General features: G+C 42.6%; 2 protein-coding genes across 3 annotated transcripts; one reads left to right on the top strand and one right to left on the bottom strand.

The window, feature by feature from the left end:
• Positions 1-1855: 1855 nt before the first annotated feature.
• Positions 1856-14009, top strand: UBE2I (ubiquitin conjugating enzyme E2 I). Of its 2 annotated transcripts, none has more exons than XM_074158295.1 (7): positions 1856-1972; positions 6713-6791; positions 7019-7102; positions 9057-9129; positions 9529-9638; positions 9797-9876; positions 12657-13995. In XM_074158295.1, the coding sequence occupies exons 2-7, from the start codon at positions 6726-6728 to the stop codon at positions 12718-12720; spliced, it is 477 nt and encodes a 158-aa protein (XP_074014396.1). In that variant the 5' UTR covers positions 1856-1972; positions 6713-6725; the 3' UTR covers positions 12721-13995. The 2 variants fall into 2 exon arrangements, with proteins under 2 accessions (XP_074014396.1, XP_074014395.1); XM_074158294.1 differs by lacking the exon at positions 1856-1972 and adding an exon at positions 2160-2352 and having other exon boundaries at positions 12657-14009.
• A 1262-nt stretch (positions 14010-15271) lies between these two features.
• On the bottom strand, positions 15272-19814 carry TSR3 (TSR3 ribosome maturation factor). The gene is made up of 6 exons (XM_074158390.1): positions 19705-19814; positions 19386-19596; positions 18046-18239; positions 17081-17254; positions 15612-15675; positions 15272-15534 (listed from the first exon to the last, which is right to left on the bottom strand). Exons 1-6 carry the CDS (start codon positions 19802-19804, stop codon positions 15414-15416), a joined length of 864 nt encoding a protein of 287 aa, XP_074014491.1. The 5' UTR covers positions 19805-19814; the 3' UTR covers positions 15272-15413.
• Positions 19815-19845: the final 31 nt, after the last annotated feature.

The following is a 19845-nucleotide window of genomic DNA, read 5'->3' on the forward strand; positions in this document are numbered from 1 at the left end:
ATCTTTCCGTATATATGCAGCAAAATGCAGTAAAATGGCGTCATTTTACTAAACCGATTTCCTGCATTTAAGTTGCATTTGAGTTTTACTAAAATAAGTCCAAAGTACAAACATTGCTCTAGTAGAAATTACCTAATCTATGTGTGCATCTATGTTTTTATCACACTGTCTTACTAATGAGTATTTGCGCTTTACAGTCAACCGGCACTACTTTCAATCCAAATTCCTACTCTGCGTATCTGTAACTCCAAGTGTCCTCACCAGTTAGCAAAAGTGAGAGCATGAAAGGGACAACTGTGTGCCCTGAACCGGAAACCAGTTAATAAAGGGGACATAAACGAGTAAGTCACGGACATCCTGTTTGGATCTTTGATAACATTTAGAGTTGGTTTGGAGCTGGCTTTCCTCTCAGTGGGAAGCTCCGCTTCAGAAAGATGAAAATGCTGCTGCAAATTCATCTTTCAGTGAGCTGAAGTCTTGCCTGGCCGCCATAAACACATAGTCTGTATTTACGTGACGTTCTCCGAGACTGCAAACTGCACAATTTCATGAGAGAAATCCTGTGAGTAATGTGTTAACAGCGTCCCCTAAAACCCACTGCTTTTGGTAAAGTCACTGGAATCACTGGGAAAGGTACACAGGGGACAACATGTTTGTCCTGGTTCTACTGTGGGCATTTGCTACTGGCGAGAGATTTCTTAGCTGGAGTGATCTTTAGTCTGATTTGGCACAACCGTCATTGCACTTCAACAGCCCTGCTGAGAGCATCTACACCAAATTAGTGCAAAGTGATCATTATTTGTTGAAATAGTTAATTCTAGAGTTCCCCAAGAGAAGGCATTTTGAACTTTGATACTACATAGAAGGTAGTTCAAGAAACATCAACAAACACAGACCAGGGCAAGGCACGGCTCAACGGAGGTTTTGGGACTGATATTTCTTGGCTCAAAGAGAGAAGAAAGAAGACTTACTCAAAAAGAAGACTTACTCAAGAGAAAAGTAAGTCGAAGATGAGAACAGAGTGTGATTCATACCCTATATGCCCTGTATGTTCTCTACAACTCCCTGAAAGGAGGGTGCAGCGAGGTGGGGGTCGGTCTCTTCTCCCAAGTCACAGGCAACAGGACAAAAGGAAATGGCTTCAAGTTGTGCCAGGGGAGGTTTAGGATGGATATTAGGAAAAATTTCTTCACCGAAAGGGATGCCATTGGAACAGGCTGCCCAGGGAAGTGGTGGAGTCGCTACCCTGGAGGTATTTGAAGGACGGGTACACGTGGTGCTGAGGGACATGGTTCAGCGGTGGCTGTGGCAGCGTCAGGTTGATGGTTGGAGTCCGTGATCTTAAAGGTCCCTTCCAACCACAACGATCCTATGATTCGATGCCACTAAAAATGCATTCTTACAAACCAAAACCAAACAACACCCCGCCCCCCCCCAAAAAAAAACAAAAACAAAAGAGCAACAAAAACAAAACCCACAGAGCATAAATCATGCTGCCTCTTAAAATTAGGTAAAACAAAAGCAGATTTGGGCCAAACACACAGCTGAAGACTGCACCAGAGGAAGCGACAGTCACGGACCGAGGAACAGCTCAGACCGGTGGTCCAGAGGGCGGGCCGGCAGCGGCCGCGGTCCCGGCTGCGGCTCCTCCACCAGCCCCGACCTTCCCGCCGCCCGCGAGGCCCGACGGCGGGACGCGGACTGACTGACTGACTGACTGACTGACTGAGCGGCCGGCTGACCGCCCCGCCCCCCGCTCCCTCTGACAGGCTCTCCCACCTGCCCATCACCCCGCGAGAGCCCCGCCAGGGGCGGAGCCCCCGCCCTCCAATCAGAGGCCCGGCTGGCCGCAGTGGGCGGGGTTCGTCCAGGCTCGAGCGCGTCGCGGGACAGGCGCGGCCTGCCAGACCCGCGCTAGCGCCCGTGGAGGGAGCAGGCCTTTGCGGGGCGCGGGTGGCTCTCAGCGCCCGAGGTAAAGATTCGCTCAGCTGCTCGCCGGGGGCTTGTGGGAGCCGAGGGGTGCCGGGGAGTCGCTGGGCTTGGGAGAGCCCGGCTGGGATCCCTTCTTGCGCCCCGTGCTCAGGCGTTGTTCCGGTCACCCCTGGGTCCTGTGCCGCGAGGATGCGTAAAGCGTGGCGGACGGATCGCGCGCAGGGTCAGACCGCGCCGGCGCAGCGGAAAGGACGGGTCGGGCCGAGGGACAGACGGCAGCGCCGCGCTCCGCGCCCAGGAGAGAGAGAGAGGGAGGGAAACTCCGGGCCGGAGACAAAGGGGGGGAGCCGAGCCGGGAACATCCGGGTCATTCGCTGCCGCTTCAATCCGGGACACGCGCGGGTGCTGCGGCCGATCACGGTGAGGCCTGGGCGGCCGAGGGGCCTGGGGCGGCGGGGCCCGGCGAGGCGCGCAGGCGGCTCCGGGAGAGGGGGGGCCTGGGCTGGCGCTGGCCGCACGGGGCGCGAAGGGGTGGGCGGCTGCGGGGGGCGCGGGCCTGGCGGCTCCTGCAGCGCCGTCGGGCCCGTTAGCGCATCGTTGGCCGCCCAAGGCGGGCTCTGCGGCCCGCCCCCCGGAGGTCTCGGTCGCCGCGGGCCGAGGTCTGGGTACCAGTGGGCCTGCGCCAAGCCGTCCCTCCCCCCACGGGTACTTGCCCCGGAGCGGGCGGGCGGCGGGGTGCCCTGCGCAGGCCTCGGACGTTCGCCCCGGCCCCCGTCGCAGGGCCCGCGAGGCCGGCGGCCTTCAGCGGAGGCAGGCGGTGCTCGGCCCTGCCGCGGCTGCTCCGGGCCGGCTTCCTCGGCCGGTCGGGCACCGAGACCCATTGCCGCGCGGCTCCTTTTGTTGTTCTTCTTGCGACTCCGGTAGCCGTTCGGCTGGTACCGCCTCTTCTACCTTTTTCAGGCCGTAGGCAGGAGGAGACTTTCCATTCCAGTCTAGAGTTAGTGTGCTTTGATTAAACCTCGGCCCTTGGCTTTCTCCACCTTCGGAAAAGTAAAGTTTGTATGGTCTTGGGGCAGACTACTCCAACCGATAATTTCTTCCTGTGTCAGTATTTAACTCGCAAAGTAAAAGTGTGAGGCTAGCAATCTTGCTTTTTTTTTTTTTGTCTCGTGCTGTTTGGAATTCATAAGAGCTATTGAAAGCTCTTGAGACTTCAAGAGCATTGCTGTTGATGAGACTTGTCATGGGTCAGAATTGTGGGTGTGATTGCTGTTCCCGTGGCACAGGAGCGCTTCTTTGCAAGACTTGCTTGTTGTGTTTGGAAGTAGGTTCCCTCCTCCCCCCCCATCAGAGGGTAGAGATGGGCAAGATGATCTGGAATAGAACACAAAGTGTGCACCAATGATGAGTGTGTTGGTTTTGTTTTGACCTTTTTTTTCCAAAATAAGTAGTAGTGGCAGCAGCAGAGGCAAGCTACTGAGTAAATTTGGAAATTTCTGTTAATTTTCTAATGAGTTGATAGCAGTAAAAGGGACATTGCTACTTCTTAATGCCAGGGTGTGTTTGGGGGGATTAAAACCAAACAAGACATGAGGACAGGTCTCTGGCTTGTGTGGCCCATGCAAGGTAGGGTTGATACACTTCCTCGGGTGCAAGAGTTTGTGTTCTTTCCAGTGATGTAGTGCATCTTTGGAATTTGATTCTGTTTAATAGCAGTAAATTTCTCAGGTGAAGAAAACAAATTAGATGGGATATTAAAAAAAAAAAAAAATCAAAATCAAAATCCTAAGAATTGAGGAGTTAGAGGTTGGTTTGTTTGTGTGGATTTGGTAGTTTGATGGGGGGGGGGTTGTGTTGTTTTTTAATTTTCAGTGTATCAGGTTCATAGAGATGTCTTGCGTTTGTGAGGTATTTCAAAAACTTACAAGAGCTAAACTTAACGTACAGATATTTGGGCCAACTATTATTCCAAAGGAGAGAGAGGAAACCCCTCCAACAACAAACGAACCATGCACATAAATTACTGAAGAAGATAGAACTAGCAGTGAGAAATCATATCTTCAGGTTTAATACCTACTTAGTATCTCACTCCTTCATGCTAGTTCATAACTTCTGAGACCAAAATGTATACTAAGATGAACAATCCCTGTTTGTCCTATTTTAAGCTCCAGCAGATCTAAAGTTAAAATCTTTTACTGAAGAGCTGCTGGAGAGTTATATTGGCAATTTGTTAATAGATGGATTTGCTTTTGAGGGGGCGCTTACCTAGCAGGATCTTAATTTTTGAAGTGGGCTTTCAGTTGTCTTTGTCTGTAATATTTACTTGTTAGTAGTTGGTGATGAGGTTTTAGATGTTTGTCTGCCCTTGTCAGGGCAGAAGCCTATGGAGACTGTATACATGAAGCATATGGTCTCTCCTATACACTGAAATTTGGATATAGTCTATTAGTGCTTAACTAAGTCAAATGCCTCAAGATTTGAAAACGTTTTTATAGAAGAAAGTCTTCCATTTACTAGGCACAGCATAGCACATAACCAATTGCAAAAGCAAGCAGGATATTGAGCCTGAAAACTTGGGGTTTTTTTCTGTTGAAAAGTTACTTGATTGGCAATGTTCTGTAGGCCATACATTGTTTATGTGCCCTCTTGAGAAGCTGGCGTTTTCCTTGAGGTGCAAATAATTAATTGGCTGTTAGCCACAGGAAATATAATTCAGGTATTTGAAAGCACCCTATAATACTTTTCTTGGCTGAAGTAGCTGAGTTACTAAATTATCTTAAGAATATTTGAATGGTTTATAAGCACAAATAATTTTCTCAAATTATTATGGGAAGGTTAGTATTATTACAGTGGACCACCAGGTACTAACAGCACAACTGAAATTCTGCTGCATATTCAGTAGTTCATTTGCATGCAAGGGCATGGGCTCACAAAATATTTAAAATGACTCCCTTTATAATTTGGTTAAGGGGGAGGTTTTGGTTCTGACAATGTCTTTTCAGTGGCTCCATGTCTCCTGTGTGTGAACAGACTAAAATCTGGAGTGGTAGGTACAGTTTGTGTTGATTAAGTCCTGCAAGTCTTCTGATATAACCAAGATACGGATGCATGTGTTGGGAATACTAGAGGAATATTGGACTGAATATAGGATTTTTCTGTGTGTGTGGTTACTGAATGTTAATGGTCCCTTTTAAAAAGCTTTATCTGACATTAATTTAGTTGCTAGTTTGAAGTTGATACTATGGATTCTGGCCATCCATGCAAAACTGACTTTGGAAAAAAGCTAGAAGGAGGGATTAGAAACATCAGCTGTCCTAGGAACTGCATAAAAATCTTAATCTGGTTCTTTTAAAGACTTTAAGGTGTCTGCGCTGTTAAGCCACTTCTGATGATGTGTAAATATTTAAACTGGAAGTGTGCTGTCTTCTAATCTTTATAGGGTATAGCAGATGAACATGAGATGAACATATCTAGAGAACTTCTGTGGAATAGGTCAGTGCCTGGTAAATCTTTTCTTTAAAAGGCATAGCAGGAATGTGTGAGATTTTAAAACATGAATCTTTGTGAGCTATAATTACTATGGTTATAGTGGTATACTCTTACAAGTAATCTACATATTAATAGAACATGAATTTTGCACAATTCTTAACCACTGCTTAAATGTTTAATAGAGTGCTAATTCTCCTTTAATTAATTCTGTGAGCTTGTTTAGTGGAAGAATTCTACTCTCCTGGCTGTCGTAAAGGCTTGTTAGCTATGTGTGGAGTTGAGAACAAATTGGCCTGACTTCTCCCACTGCCAAGTATCAGCTCTTACTTAAAATGGGTAGAAGCGCAGTAGGGAGGAGGATTGAAAACCTCCATTGGAGTTTGTTTTGACCACGTGGCTAATGTAACCCTAAGTTTAGATACAGTTTGACAATGAAAAATAGACTTTCACTTTTACTGCTCTTCTGGGTGAATGGGGAATCCGTCCTTGAATGTGAAAACACCACACTTTTGGAACCATCGTGTCTAAACTGTCCTTGTGTCATATGCAGTAGTGACCTGTGCTCTGTGTTTCTTCTGCGCTCAGTCACCGCCCTTGGCTGTTATGAAGGCAGTGAAGGAGCAGAAAGATTGTTCACTTTAGACTGCCTTGTGGAATGAGTGGGCCACTGGCTCTTCCTTTGCCCAGTTCGATATTGCTGTATGTTCCTGCTGCTGTCTATAAGTCATATAGTGGCATCACTGAAAAGATGAGGTGATATTGTTAAGTTCTGTGCCCATATTGCTTTTGTGTAGAATACTGGCTTTCATTGGGAATTTACGGTCTAAAAATAACATATCTTATTTGCCTGTTTGCCAGAAACAGGAACGGTGTGGGTCTTTGCCTACAGAAGAGAGCCATACTTTTTGTGGTGTAGTAAGGAGAGATAGATGTGTGTTCATCAGCCCCACAAGCAGGAAGTCTGATCCCTCTTCCCATTATTAATAGTGTTTCTGTTGTCAAGCTACTGTCAAAGTAATTTCTAAGATGTGGCTCAAATATAAAACGTGAGGTGGGGATAGTATTTTGGATGTCAAGTCCAGTAACTAAGAGATTGTTGACATAGGGAAACGATGTTATTTCTGATGTTAACTTCTGCAGGGTGTGCAAAAATGTGTGTCTTGGCTATAGTAGTGAAAATCAGGCCAAAATATTTCCTGAGTGAGCAGGGCTTATAAACAGATAATATAATGTGGTGTTTGCACTGTAAGTAAAATTTTACACTAAAAGCAATTATTTTTTTTTTTTTTAGAGGGACTTTGAATATGTCTGGCATAGCTCTTAGCAGACTTGCACAGGAGAGAAAAGCCTGGAGAAAAGATCATCCATTTGTAAGTATGAGAACTGTCAAATTTCTGACTTCACGGTTATTTTGGTGTTACGATGATTTTTCTTTACCCTGATGTGATTTTTTTTTTATTAAATTTTTTCAAATAAAAAAGCTACTTAAAACTATGTAGTGCAAAAAGAAATAACTGTGTAAAGATAAAATAGGTCGTGAAATATTCTAAGTATGTCTTCTGAAATCCTCACCCTTTGGCTTTTTGCCTTAATTCAGGGATTTGTAGCAGTACCTACAAAAAATCCAGATGGCACAATGAATCTAATGAACTGGGAGTGTGCTATTCCAGGAAAGAAAGGGGTAAGACTTATTGTTGTCCTAACTTCTCACTTAATGGTGTTAACATAACGTATGTATGGTGTAATGTAAGCCTGCTCGTGCGTTACACTGACAGCTGAGACTGTAACTTACTCGTAGTTTAACAGAAGTGTTTGGATGCAGCAGCTGCTTTAGAATCCAGGTGAAGTGGGCCAAGAATTATATTGGACAAAATACACCATGAGCCTGTTCAACTGTTGGCACCGACCACCTTAAGAATAGAAGTTTTCAGAGGAGTTTGTAAGAACCCTGCATTGAGCAAAGGGTTGAGGTTGTCTTCTGCTTCATGCCAGGGTTTAGTGTGACTTCTCTACTTACTAAATGGTGGTTTAAGCCCTATATCTTGAAAATTAATACTGCCAAAATATTGCCTCTGCTGGTTAAGTGCTGGTACCTTTCTTGTCCACAAAATAGTGAGGCCTTTCAGTCCTAGAGAAGTGCTGTAGGGACTGTTTTAGTTTTTTGGATTTCATGGAAAATAATTCTGCCTTATCAACATGGAATCTTGTTGTTGTCTGTTTTACAGAATTTTCTTGTTTTCTGTTAGGGAAAGAAGAATAGAACTGTCTAACATTGTTCCTTCTTATCTGATTTCACTTGTGCTTCTGTGTCTCTTTTCTTAAAATAACAAGAGAAAGGAAAAAGTCTGTAGAGACCAGAATTGTTTATTTTTTTCAACTTGATCTGGTTCTAGGGAATGGGACAAATGCAAACTCAGGTGGAAATAATCATTAATGCATGAAACTTTTGTGCACTGCCATTGTAACATCTAATTCTGAGCAGAATCTTGTTTCTACTTTTCAAGATGTTACTTAGCATGTAGAGGTTATTCTCAAATTAATTTGATGCAGGTTATTCTGAGATAATACTATTAATTACCTCGTGGTTTTCATTCTTTTGGGTCTTTAGTGTTTTGTATTGGATGTGGGACTGACTTTGGATGTTGCTTTGCCTGTTTTGCTGCCTCTTGCCAACTTGCTGAAGTAGACTTAAGATCTCATTGCTTAGATTTTGAGAAGACAAAGTATGTAGGCAAAACCTACAGATTCTGTACTACTGTCTCAGTTTAATGCTGAACATGGCATTGCTGTTATGGCTATAACTTAGCTCAATACTTACCTAGTTGTTCTGCAGAGCTCGTTAATTCTTAAAGAAGCACCTAAAAATAACAGTGTAAGGAAAAACTCAGGCCCTTATGTTCTGCCAAACTAAGGTTATCCCTCGTAGCCAGTTGTGTACCATATCAAGATGTTACCTTTTAATACATGATGTAAAATCTTCATCTTACTGCATTGAAGTTTTGTAAATCACAAAATGGAGCGAACAAGAGCCTCAAAACTAACTTCTTGCCTCCTAGAAAATGCATCACACCAGGAAAAGATCAGTTATGCTCATGTGATTCCTGGTAGAGATTTATTTAAAAAATCAGGGGTTTTACTCGAGTAAAAATGCTGTCTCTTTAGCAAGAAGCAGCATGTCTTGCTCATCCCTACCAGATCAACCAGTTGCTCTCCATTGCCTTTGTGTTTGGAGGGTTGCTGTCCTGCAGCTGCTTCCCCTGAGACAGATCATTGGTTGAAATGGCCCCTTCCTCATTGCATGTGTGTCATGAAAAACTTCAGAAGTACTCTGTTCTTCTATGTACTATGAAAATTTTACTTGTGTGTGGCATTATTGGTGATGGTCCCTACTCTACTGATGACTCAGCAACACTTGCTAGCTGTAATGAAGTGAAAAAGCAGGGTTTTCTCTCTTCAACAGGTAGGATAACTTGTCAGTCTAGACAGCATGCAACAGTGTAGGACAGTTGTCCTTCTGCTACACAGTAGAAAACATCTTGTTCTTTGCCTGAGAATCTGTATTCTTGATAAGGTTTTTTTCCCACAAGTCTGACTTTTCCTTGTGGTAATCTAAGCTCTATCTTAACTTTTTATAGACACCATGGGAAGGAGGCTTATTTAAACTACGAATGCTTTTCAAGGATGACTACCCTTCTTCACCCCCAAAATGTGAGTAAAATGACTAAAAAAACCACGTTTGTTAGAACAATGTTTAACTAGTCCATGAGGTTCTATGAATGATGAATGTTTGTTACTTTTTTAGAGATGATGTTTTTTAAAGGAAAGTTGCTTTTTTGCTTGCTTTTCTTCACCCACAACTTTGCATTTAGAAAGTTGTGATGAAATGAGGGAAGGGGGATCACAGATGTGATGGCGTTCCTGCTTTAGGTGCAGGCTGAGCCAAGACCTAAAACAGTATTGATAGCTCTAGAAATCTGCGCAGGTTTTTTGGGGGTGGTGGAGGTATCTTTGGCCAGTTTGTTTTGGGTTTTTTTTTCCACTGATCTAAGCCAGCTCTCTGATTTTAGTCTTAGTGCTGCATGCAAATAATTCTCTCTTCTTCATCAGGTAAATTTGAACCACCATTATTCCACCCAAACGTGTATCCTTCAGGCACAGTGTGTCTCTCCATCTTAGAGGAGGATAAGGACTGGAGGCCAGCAATCACAATTAAACAGGTCATTAATTGTACTTAGACATATTCTTAGTCCTTTTAGTTGCTTTGTTTGGTTATCTAATGTGAATGTAAGATGTTCACTGTTTCTACAGTTGGTTTCTAAGGGAATGTCTCTTAGTAGTATCCATGCCTGTATTACTTCTATTCCTTCTTCCACAGATCTTGTTAGGAATACAAGAACTTCTAAATGAACCAAATATTCAAGACCCAGCTCAAGCAGAGGCTTACACAATTTACTGGTAAGTATCTTTGTGTATCAGCTTGAAAGCTGTCATATTGCCTGCAGCTGTCTGTTACTTATACTGTAACATGCAAATTTTTTTAGGAATGATCAGGGGAATTTTCTTGCCTTCATGGCTGTATACTGTGGAGATGCCTGGCTTGTGCTAAACTTTAATAAAACAGTAACTTCACGGTTAATAGGCTATTGGAGCTTTTAATAGCATCACAACAGCAATAAAGTGTAAAGACTGCTTCAGTTAGACCACGATTCTCATCCTGGTTCTAGCCCAACGTAGAATTCTTTCTCCTAAAGGCTGAGTGGTAGTGATGAGGAATAATGATGTCACGAGACCACTCATAGAGGAGAATGAATTAGGTGGCAAGTCCTATTCACCAGTGTAGGAGTAACTTACTTCTGTCTAGTAGTGGGTACCTACAAGCACTTTTGCCTGAGGCATAAAGAAGAGCTGCTGTGACTGCTGTAGGAAATACGTGGCGTTTTGTGAAAATTAGATCTTCCAAAAAAATAGGTTAAAAAGTACAGAAAGGTTGTAGCTTTAGCAGAATGGAGTTTGCATTGGTTAGGAAATTTTAATTTCACAAAATTAATTGTGAGCTAAAAGTACTCTTTTTTTTTTTTTTTTTTAGGCTTAATCTTAAAATTTTGCCACCATTAAAAATGGATGGCTGATCTATAAACTTTAGGAGAGCAAAACACTTTAAACAAATGCTTTTGGCAATGACAGTTACTGAAATAATGACTAAGATGGAAATGTGGAATTACCATTCTGGACAGAAGAACAAGTCTCTTAAGTTTGAAAAATGCCATTTAGCGTGTCTTGGATTTAATTAAAGTTTTCACTCTGTTACTTTTTTAAGTAGCTTCTGAAGACTTGATGGGACTGAGTGCATATGGAAGACAGTCAGGCAGCCACAGTTGTAGGCAGCACCTTTAGGAGCTAGTAACGAGGCCTCCTCTTTTTTTTTTTTTTTTTTTAAAGCCACTCTGAGGGAATATGGGGCAGGAAAAATATACTTTTATACATGTATAAATAGCCTATGTGATTTGGTTTTTTTTATCACCTTCCATGTATGTACAAAAAGTCTTTGCTAGTCTTGTTTCTGCTTTATTTAAGTGCTTCTAGAAAAAAAATCTATTGAGAATAAACCATTACATACATTTTGTGATACTTCAAATGTATATAGTCTCCCGCTTATCCTCTTCATGTCTTTTGGACGTGTGCAGTATTTCAGATGGGTTATTGTATTTCTGCAATTTGAGCGTGGGTGTCTCTTGATACTTTAATGAATAAGTGGTAGAAGCAGCTCAGCAGAGCAGGATTGTGCATGCATCTGTAATTTAGCATAGTTGATAAATACTGAGGAAGATGCGGTGTTGTTTAAATAGATGTCTTTTAGTCAAGTTGTTAACTTCAAGAATAAACTTTGTATTGAAAATAAGAATACTTGTTCTCATTCCCAGGATTGCCTTGGTTCTGTCGCTCTAACTAGCACTTCCCATGTGCTGATCTGCTTCCTCCTCTGCTGCAGGCACTCTTTTGTGTGCGTTCTGAGGGTGTGAGACTTAACAGCAAGGTTGTGTTCACATGTGACAATGCAATACAACTTAAAAGAAGAATTTTAGAGTAGAGTTTGTAAATTTGTTTATAAGAAGAAACTAGAGTGTTTTCAGTCTGTTTGGTTCATTGGATGATGTTCATAGGATGTGACAAAAACTGGCTTCATTTCTTCATCCACCCAAACTGTCAAATTCTGAGGATATAATTTGCTGCTTCTTTCTTTTTTACTGCAGCAAACCTTCATAACTGAAAGTAAGTTAAGTTTACTGCAAAGCTGTCTGCAAAATCTAGTCACTGTAAACTACCTTTGGCACAAGAGTAATGGTAACAAATTTTTGTTTAGCTCTTGACTGACCCTTCTGACAGCTAATACAAAAATGGTGTTGAATGTAAATGGATGCTCTACTAAGCTACTACCATCCCTTGTTGGCCCAAGAATAGAAAACAAAGAAGTTCCGCTTTTATGTGTTGAGTCTGAGGCTTATGACTGGTCATCGCTCCTTGAAGTAGCACTTATTTAATCAGTCAGTAGCAACTATGCTAGACTTGGTGAACTGTAGTGTGTTTTTTCAAAATGTTGAGGTAGGTTTTTTTTTCAGCTGAAGATGAGGATAAACAAACCTAACACTATGAGTAAGGGTCTGCAGAGAGAAAGGCCAAAACTATCATACCATTATCATTTTTCTGTTTCTTAAAGAGCGCATCCCCTCTCTTCCCAAAGCAGTGAAGATAATACTTTAAATCATATGAAGCATGAAATCCACCAGCTGTTGGTGAACTGCTCTCATCAACTACTTTGTGCTGTTAGGATACTGAAATTTTTTGTTAAGGACCTTGGGTCTGAACATGGGGAGTGAAAACCTATGTTCAGATGAATAAGAATGGTTGCATGTAAGGTACAGCTGGCCTTGAGAAAGGGCAGGCACAAACCTCTTTATGGAGACTGGTATGGTATGAAGTCAGATAGTACAATCATTTGACAACAGATGAAGTTTGGGAGTAAAATAGTTAAATAGTACCTTACTTCCCTCCAAAGGAAATTATCAGAGTAATGGTCCAGAAAAGCCTTTAATATATTGTAGTGTTCAGTGAATTCCTATCTAATGGTTTTGCCTTCAGCAATGAGTTAGTTTCATATTGAAGAGAAATAGAAGAACACTATAATATGGCCTCTGATTCCTCAAGCTGTAACTTTCCTTTCTCTCTCTTTTATTCAGCCAAAACAGAGTGGAATATGAAAAGAGGGTTCGAGCACAAGCCAAGAAGTTTGCACCATCATAAGCATCTGTCATGCAGCATCTTAAAAAGGAAGGGATTGGTTTGGCAAGAACTTGTTTACAAAACTTTTGCAAAATCTAATGTTGCTATGTACAATTAATATCCACTTAGGGGAGGGGGTTGTATGTGTGCCATTTTCCATATTCGCCACTTGTATACAGTTCTAAATTTGCTGAATTGCCCCCAGTTTTTTCATACAGGGTCTCTTCCTTCAGTCTTTTGTATTTTTGATTGTTATGTAAAACTTGCTTTTATTTTAATATTGATGTCAGTATTTCAACTGCTGTAAAATTATAAACTTTTATACTTCTATAAATTCACTAGTATCTCTAGTTACTTTGCTATCTGATGCAGGCATGCTTTAAAATGTTAGAACTATATTTAGCCTCTAGCTGGCTGTATGAAAAAAAAATCATGCCCTCCACCCCCTTCCCTCCCTGAATTTGTTTTTCTATCTTTCAGAAACTAGGTTGTTATTGCTTAAGAGCCTCTGAGATCCAAAGTCAGCCAGCATCCTTATTCTGCATCACTTCCTTTGTGTTTATATGGCGTTCTGTCTGTGTTGCTGTTTAGAGTAAATAAACTGTTTATATAAAGGGCTTTGTTTCATTTATCTTCATTAAAATAATTAAAAGACTGCCATTTAAATGGCTCTGAACACAATTCAGTGCAAGTCCTGTTTTTAAGGCCTGTGATGCTGCACTGACCTTTTGTTTAAATGTTGCCTTCACTTCTTTTCCCTGCCCCCACCCCAACATGAATAGCCCCCTTCTTTGGGCCCGGAGCTGTAATTGCAGCTATTCAACTCTGATCAGTTCCTTAAACAGCTTACTAGCCGGAGACCAACCCCTTACTGTGCGAAGTGGGATCAACATACTGGCGAGACCACCTTAACATAAAATAACAGGAGCATTAGACTGATGTGAACAGTAGTAGAAGCTCTCCAAGGAATGCACGGGGACCTACAGCAACTGGGGATTTTAAATGGTACTTGCTTATCAGAAATACTTCTGTGCCTTCTTCCATATGTCAATGTATATAGCTTTTAGGAAAAGGACGTGCTCTATGCAATTACAGTTTCCTTCTGTAAAGGAAATCAGTTAAATTATGTAAGTTATTTTCATGTATGTCAAGCTGATATGCCCTCTATTAAACTTTCACTGCTTTTTTAATTGTATTTTTTAATCAAAATCATTCTGCAAAACAAATGAAGTGTGAAAAGGTTTGTTCCATCTGAGCTGTAGCTTCAGTGCTTTTGTTATTAAAAATGGCTACTGCTAGAGACTTAAGTTATTCGAAGTGTGATACAGCTCTGATCCCAGATCTGTTCTGTTTGCTTTTGATTTCCCCCAAATCGGAATAGCCAACACCCTCAAGCTATTCTCAAACCTTTAAAAATTGATTGTCACTATCTAGAAATCCTTGTTACAACAGCTGATTTGGGAAAGACTTCATATGCTTGGGGTGGGAAAGTGAGTAACTGAGAAACTTGAGTTAAAGGAAAAGGTTCTCTGTCAAATTCATTTACTTGGGCTTCTTTTTTTTTTTTTCTTTTTAAAGGGAAATGGAATATTTGTACCACTAAAACCGCTGCTGTGACTCGCAGTTCTAGCTCCAGTAGGGCTAGCATTTAATTGCTCTAGTAGAAGAGAGTTAAGAGCTGAAAATCTTGCTGTGACTTGAAGAACTTGTATATATGAAGGTAACACTACTAATTGTCCTCAGTATCACCAATTCTGCTGAAGGGTTGCTGAAGTTTAGGTTAGTTGGGTACCGGAAACTAAAAAGAACATTCTATTTAAATGTACAGAAAACACCTGCTAACAGCTGCACTTAGACTAGACAGATTGGTGGGCATATGGAAAAGTGAACTGAGATACTAGTGCTGGTGAGAGTCTGTCTCAAATCTTTGAGGGCCAGACAACGTGTATTTCTGACTTGGTTGAGTGCCACTTCCAGTAACGAGAATGCAGATGGCATTGCTGAACCCATTACCTGGAACTTCATGGTACTGTTCTGAACATAAAGTGCCAAAAACTTGTATGTTGCTTAGGACTATCTGTCAGAGTAAACAAAAAAAATAGCGTGTAAAGCTACTGAAAAGACATACTGAGATGTTAAAACAATTCTAGAAAGCATCTTTTCCTCTTAAGCTTAGGTAGTTAATTTACCTTAAACTAGATGTAGTTGACATGCGTATGGCAGGTTCAAGCCTGCAAAAAGTCAGAGGCTCCTTACGTGCCAATAATTTGTCATGTTTTCCAGTTGAAATATGGCCTAGAAGTTAGAAGGTTTACTTCAGGGACTATTAGGTGAAAATAATCCCTATAAACCATTTTCCAGGCACATTGATTAGAATACGTTTTTTTTTTTTTAACTTGTAAATAAGCTTCAGGCTCTCTACATAATAATTCCATAAACAATTACCTAAAAATTAAATAATATAAAGCCTTTATGTGCATAAATAGACCTGTAAGCCCACATCCAGCCTGAGCTCCACCAAAAGGAAGGCATTTGCTAAGCACCGAGTTACAGGTGAACAAGCCACACTCTTAACTGTTGACAAGAAAATTTCTTTATATAAGATGTTACAACTCTTTGGGATTGTTGGGGGAAGGGAATTATGTACTTGTATGTGGGGTTTTGTGTGTGTGTGTGTGTGTTGGAGTTTTGGGTCTGTTTGGTTTATTTACTTTTCAAGTAGTTGATTTATTGGCTGTTGTTGCATCTTCTGGACTGCTCTCAGCACTACTTTCAGTGGCATCATCTGGAGTGCTCGCGCTGTCCTCCTCAGATTCTTCATCGCTTTCTGCTAATCTGGAAACATTTTTCAGGATTTTAAAACCAAAACAACTCATAATGAGAAAAATAGTATTTAAATTAAATTTCATTACCTTTGAGAATTGATTGGTCTATTGGGATTTGAAAATTCTTTTCCTGAGTCAACGTCAAATGGATCTGGAAAAAGAAGGAAAACACACCCGTTGATGAAGGTGGCATATTTTAATAGTCTGCCTTCATTTTTCATTTTGGGAGATTATTGGCAGGGAGGGGAAGGGATAGGAATTCTGGTTGAGCTTTCTGGTAATTTTACTATAGTAGTTTGGTCAGAAACTAGGGGAGCTGAGAAACAACTGCCAAGTCCTGGTCCCCCGATTCTAGTCTTTGCTCTTTTCCATGCCCTTACCCCCTGCTCCAAGGGCTTCAGTAGCTCTTTAGGGGCAGTCACACTGTACACATGGGTTTCTAAGGCTTTTGGTAAAAGTGGGACATTCTCAGAATGGTTTAGTTCTAAGAGGGCTATCCAGTGAGGTCACCTCAACTGAGAGGTGAAGCACAGGTGTCCAGGTTTAGCTCTTGCTGAGTAAGGGAAGGGGTAGATTTACTTTGGCTCCGACAGCTGGGGAGAACTGTTACCTCCGAGAAGTCAAACAAGGCATGACAGCTTTGGTACCACAGCCCGTCCAGAAAATACATGTGATTGTGGGTGGAAGCGTGGTTTATTTGGCATAGTAGTGTTGCCCCTTAACTGTCTTCAGTTTAACATAACAGTAGTCAGGCTTCCACCAAACAACAGGGTGACTTTGCTCAGCCCAGCGTGTCATGGCAAAGAGATGGAAATGCAGAGAAACTACAGGTGTCTACCACCTCTTTACGGTGTGATCCCCTGGCTGACTTTTATGGGACTTAACCACTGTGAAAGGAAAACAGTAACTAGGAGCATCTCTTCAGATGTTCTTGATCGTTTGATTTGGCTTTTATTTCTTGCTGTCTTGAATGAGACCAAACACTCAGCTGTGAATATAGCCTGAAATACTGGGATATTTACCATACTTATTATAAGCTATTTTCATTATCTTTATAGGTCTGATTTTAAACATCTTGATTAGGGACTATATAAGCATGTCAATTGAAGGTCTGTCTTGGGTTTATGTATACCTAACTTGCTGTCAGACTCTATGCCTGTATTTCTCTTCTAGTCTTCCTAAACTACTGGTCTTATTACTCACTCACTTTACGCTGCTTTTAACATCTGCAGATAAAATGAGGAAGCATTTTATTATTTCTTTTACTCTTTAATTCTCCAATATCCTTAAATTTACAGGGTAGCCACTCCACAGTTCAGCTGTGGATACACTACTATATGCATTAAATTCCTTTAGTCATTTCCATCTTTTTGAGTTGAAAAAAAATAAATAGGGAAACTCACTTATAAGAAGAATAGACAGTATAAAGTCAGAACACCACATCTCAACAAAGCTCTTACCTTCTGCCTTGCCAATATTTTCATGAGATTAAAGGAGAAGATTGTAAGGAAGCTAGTTAGGAGGAGGGGGGGGTTGGTGTCTGTGTTTTTTCTTACCTATTTCTTCATCTTTTGTTTCGTGGACACTGGCTAAAAAGTCCTTTTCAACTCTCAGCACTTCTTCCTGGCAATGACAGGCTGCGTATTTTTCCAAGAGATTTTTGTTCAAGTCAATAAATGCCTTGCCCCACTTAAATTTCCTTAGAAGAATGGTGGCCAGGTCTGGGAATCCTACAACAGAAAATAAATGATGAGTTTTCTTTCTCAGTGTGAGATTTCACTGAGCTCACAGGTTTCTAAGTTCAGTACATAACCTATGTATCACTACAATAGCGAGATGTTTGCCAGCATTTTTTTCAGTGTTCAGGGATTCAGGCTTTTTAAAAGGTTAAACATCTTTTCAAATTTGAGTTTAACTTGAAATATCTAACTGAATCCAAGAAAAGTTCCTAGTCTTTTAGTGAGTGTTATATAAAACTACTTTGTACAGGTGACAACGATTCAAGCTCCAGCTCCCGCAGTCCTTCAGTAAGAGCAGTTGTACATACAGTATTTTCAGAAGATAAGATTTGTCTGCAGTACAGCAGACCACGTCCTTTCGATTGTCAAGGAAGTTCTGTGATTATTTTGCAAAACATCACAAGAGGGGGCAATTTCTTTTAACCAGAACCCCCCGCTATTAAGAGGCAGCTGTTACCTCTCCTCAAGGCAAAAGTGCCTCAGCGTTCATGCTCTTGCTTTTTTTTTAACAGTTTTTCTAACATTAAGTGCCATCCTGACAAAACCAGGATCATCCGTTTGTGTGTCCTGTCCAATAGCTGACCTGAACACCCCACAGATACCTCGAAGCCACCAGATACAAGTACTTGGAAGAAACCCAGACAATCTGATCCCAAACTCAACAGCGTGACGACCGGTGGGACGGCATCGCTGTTTATTCTATCGCAGAGCATCTCTTCTGACTTATTAGGAATGTACGAATTGCTAGTGACGTTTTTCCCACCAGAGACATTTCAGCCTACCAGCAATGCAAAAAGCTGCAGCAAAAGCTTCCACGCAGGACAGCTTGCACGGGCGACCGTAGTTGACGGGATTGGCAGCCACCAAGTAGGGCAGCAGCCGCGGGTGACCTCCTCTCATTCTCTGAAAGGGAGTTTCTTCTAGTTTGGCCCAAGAGCAATCTATGACTGCAATTCCACTCTGGGCAATGACATGCCTGAAAAGAGACACATTGCTGTAGTTAAAAATTCTTATCATCGTATTGATAGAGCAAGTTAAAGTGAGAATTAAAATCGCCACTTTATACTGGCAACAGATTTGCATACAAGCCCCCCCTTCTGTCAATCAAAAAGCATGGGTTTTACAATGATCTAAAATACAGATGTGATGAGAAAGAATAATAACGTGCTTTGGTGCTGAACATGCACGTGGCAAAGTTTGTGTTTCAGACTGAAAGTGCAAAATTCTGGGTTTAAAAATGTGACAGAAATGCGGTTAATAGTAACATTCAAATTCTTTATAAAGTACACCAAAGTTCAGATTGAGATTGTCCGATAGCTTCTAGAGACTAATCTTTTCTCTGAGTAAATACATCTGTATAAAAATTCTGCAGGCACGTTTGGAGAAAGTTCTCAGCGTTTTCCCCAAATACATTTTCTCGTTACTGCGCTGTGTTGCCCAGCCGAAGAGCTTGAATATGGAACCATAAAAGATGCAGTAGCTGTTGGCCTGCGATTCTAAACAAATTAACCTAAAAACCACACACTTTGATTTCTCACTGGCATCTACAGATGCTTTTTTCACCCGATACCAGCTGAGTAAAAATGCCTGATTTAATAAGAAGGCTCTATTTCTCACGCTGGGGTATCAATGTGATGTAAAAGGAAGGGCAAACTCATTCTGCAGCACAGTTTTGGCCACCAATCGGTGGTTAAGGCGTTCTCCCCAACATCCCAAGTATCTAAAGGGTGGGTTGAAGGAGGAGGGAGCCGGACTCTTTTCAGTGGTTGCCAGTGAGAGGACGAGGGGCAACAGGCACAAGCTGGAACATAGGAGGTTCCACTCAAATATGAGAAGAAACTTCTTTACAGTGAGGGTGCCAGAGCCCTGGAACAGGCTGCCCAGGGAGGGTGTGGAGTCCCCTTCTCTGGAGATTTTCAAGACCCGCCTGGATGCAGTCCTGAGTAACATGCTCTGACGTGCTCTGGGCAATCCTGCTTCGGCAGGGGAGTTGGACTAGATGGTCTTTATGGTCCTTTCCAACTCTAAAAATTCAGTGAAATTCAGTGAAATCCCACCACCGCAGCCTTCGGGCCAAGCGCTGCCCGCTCAGCCCGGGGGCCCGGCCGGCACCGGGACCTACCTGTCCGCGGGGGAGACGCACTCGGTGGCCAGCGGGCTGAGGACCAGCCCCGGGAACCGCTGGCGGAGGCGCAGGGTCCGGAGCAGCCCTTTTCGGGCCAGTTTCCTCCCGGTGCATTTCTTGGGATCGCAGTGTCCGAGCTCCCACATGGCGAGGGGGCAGGGGAACTTCCTCGCCTCCGGGTCGCCCTCCTCCTCGCCCTCCAGGCAAGCTGAAAAAGAGCAACCGACCATTAGCGCTCGGTCCCGCCGGGCCCGGTCCGGAGCCCACCGCCCCGCCAGGTCCCACACGACGCGGCCCGGCCGCGGGCTGCCCTCACCCCTCAGCGCGGCCTCCGCCTCCGCCGCGAAGGTGTCGAGGCCGCGATGGCCGCCCCGCCGGTCGCCCCTCCGCCGGCCAGCGCGCCGGCCCCGCTCCATGTCCCCGCGTCTGGGCGGAGCGGCCGCCCCTCAGTCCCGCC

Source organism: Numenius arquata, chromosome 14 (assembly GCF_964106895.1).
Source record: "Numenius arquata chromosome 14, bNumArq3.hap1.1, whole genome shotgun sequence".
NCBI lineage: Eukaryota > Metazoa > Chordata > Aves > Charadriiformes > Scolopacidae > Numenius > Numenius arquata.

Excerpts from the sequence above, each read along its gene's own strand:
- UBE2I (XM_074158295.1), top strand. The coding sequence starts at position 6,726 with ATGTCTGGCATAGCTCTTAGCAGACTTGCACAGGAGAGAAAAGCCTGG. Across the intron at positions 7,103-9,056 it reads CTATTCCAGGAAAGAAAGGG|ACACCATGGGAAGGAGGCTT; the intron begins GTAAGACTTATT and ends AACTTTTTATAG. Across the intron at positions 9,639-9,796 it reads CAGCAATCACAATTAAACAG|ATCTTGTTAGGAATACAAGA; the intron begins GTCATTAATTGT and ends CTTCTTCCACAG.
- TSR3 (XM_074158390.1), bottom strand. The coding sequence starts at position 19,804 with ATGGAGCGGGGCCGGCGCGCTGGCCGGCGGAGGGGCGACCGGCGGGGC. Across the intron at positions 18,240-19,385 it reads TGCGTCTCCCCCGCGGACAG|GCATGTCATTGCCCAGAGTG; the intron begins GTAGGTCCCGGT and ends GTCTCTTTTCAG. Across the intron at positions 15,535-15,611 it reads AGACCAATCAATTCTCAAAG|ATTAGCAGAAAGCGATGAAG; the intron begins GTAATGAAATTT and ends AAATGTTTCCAG.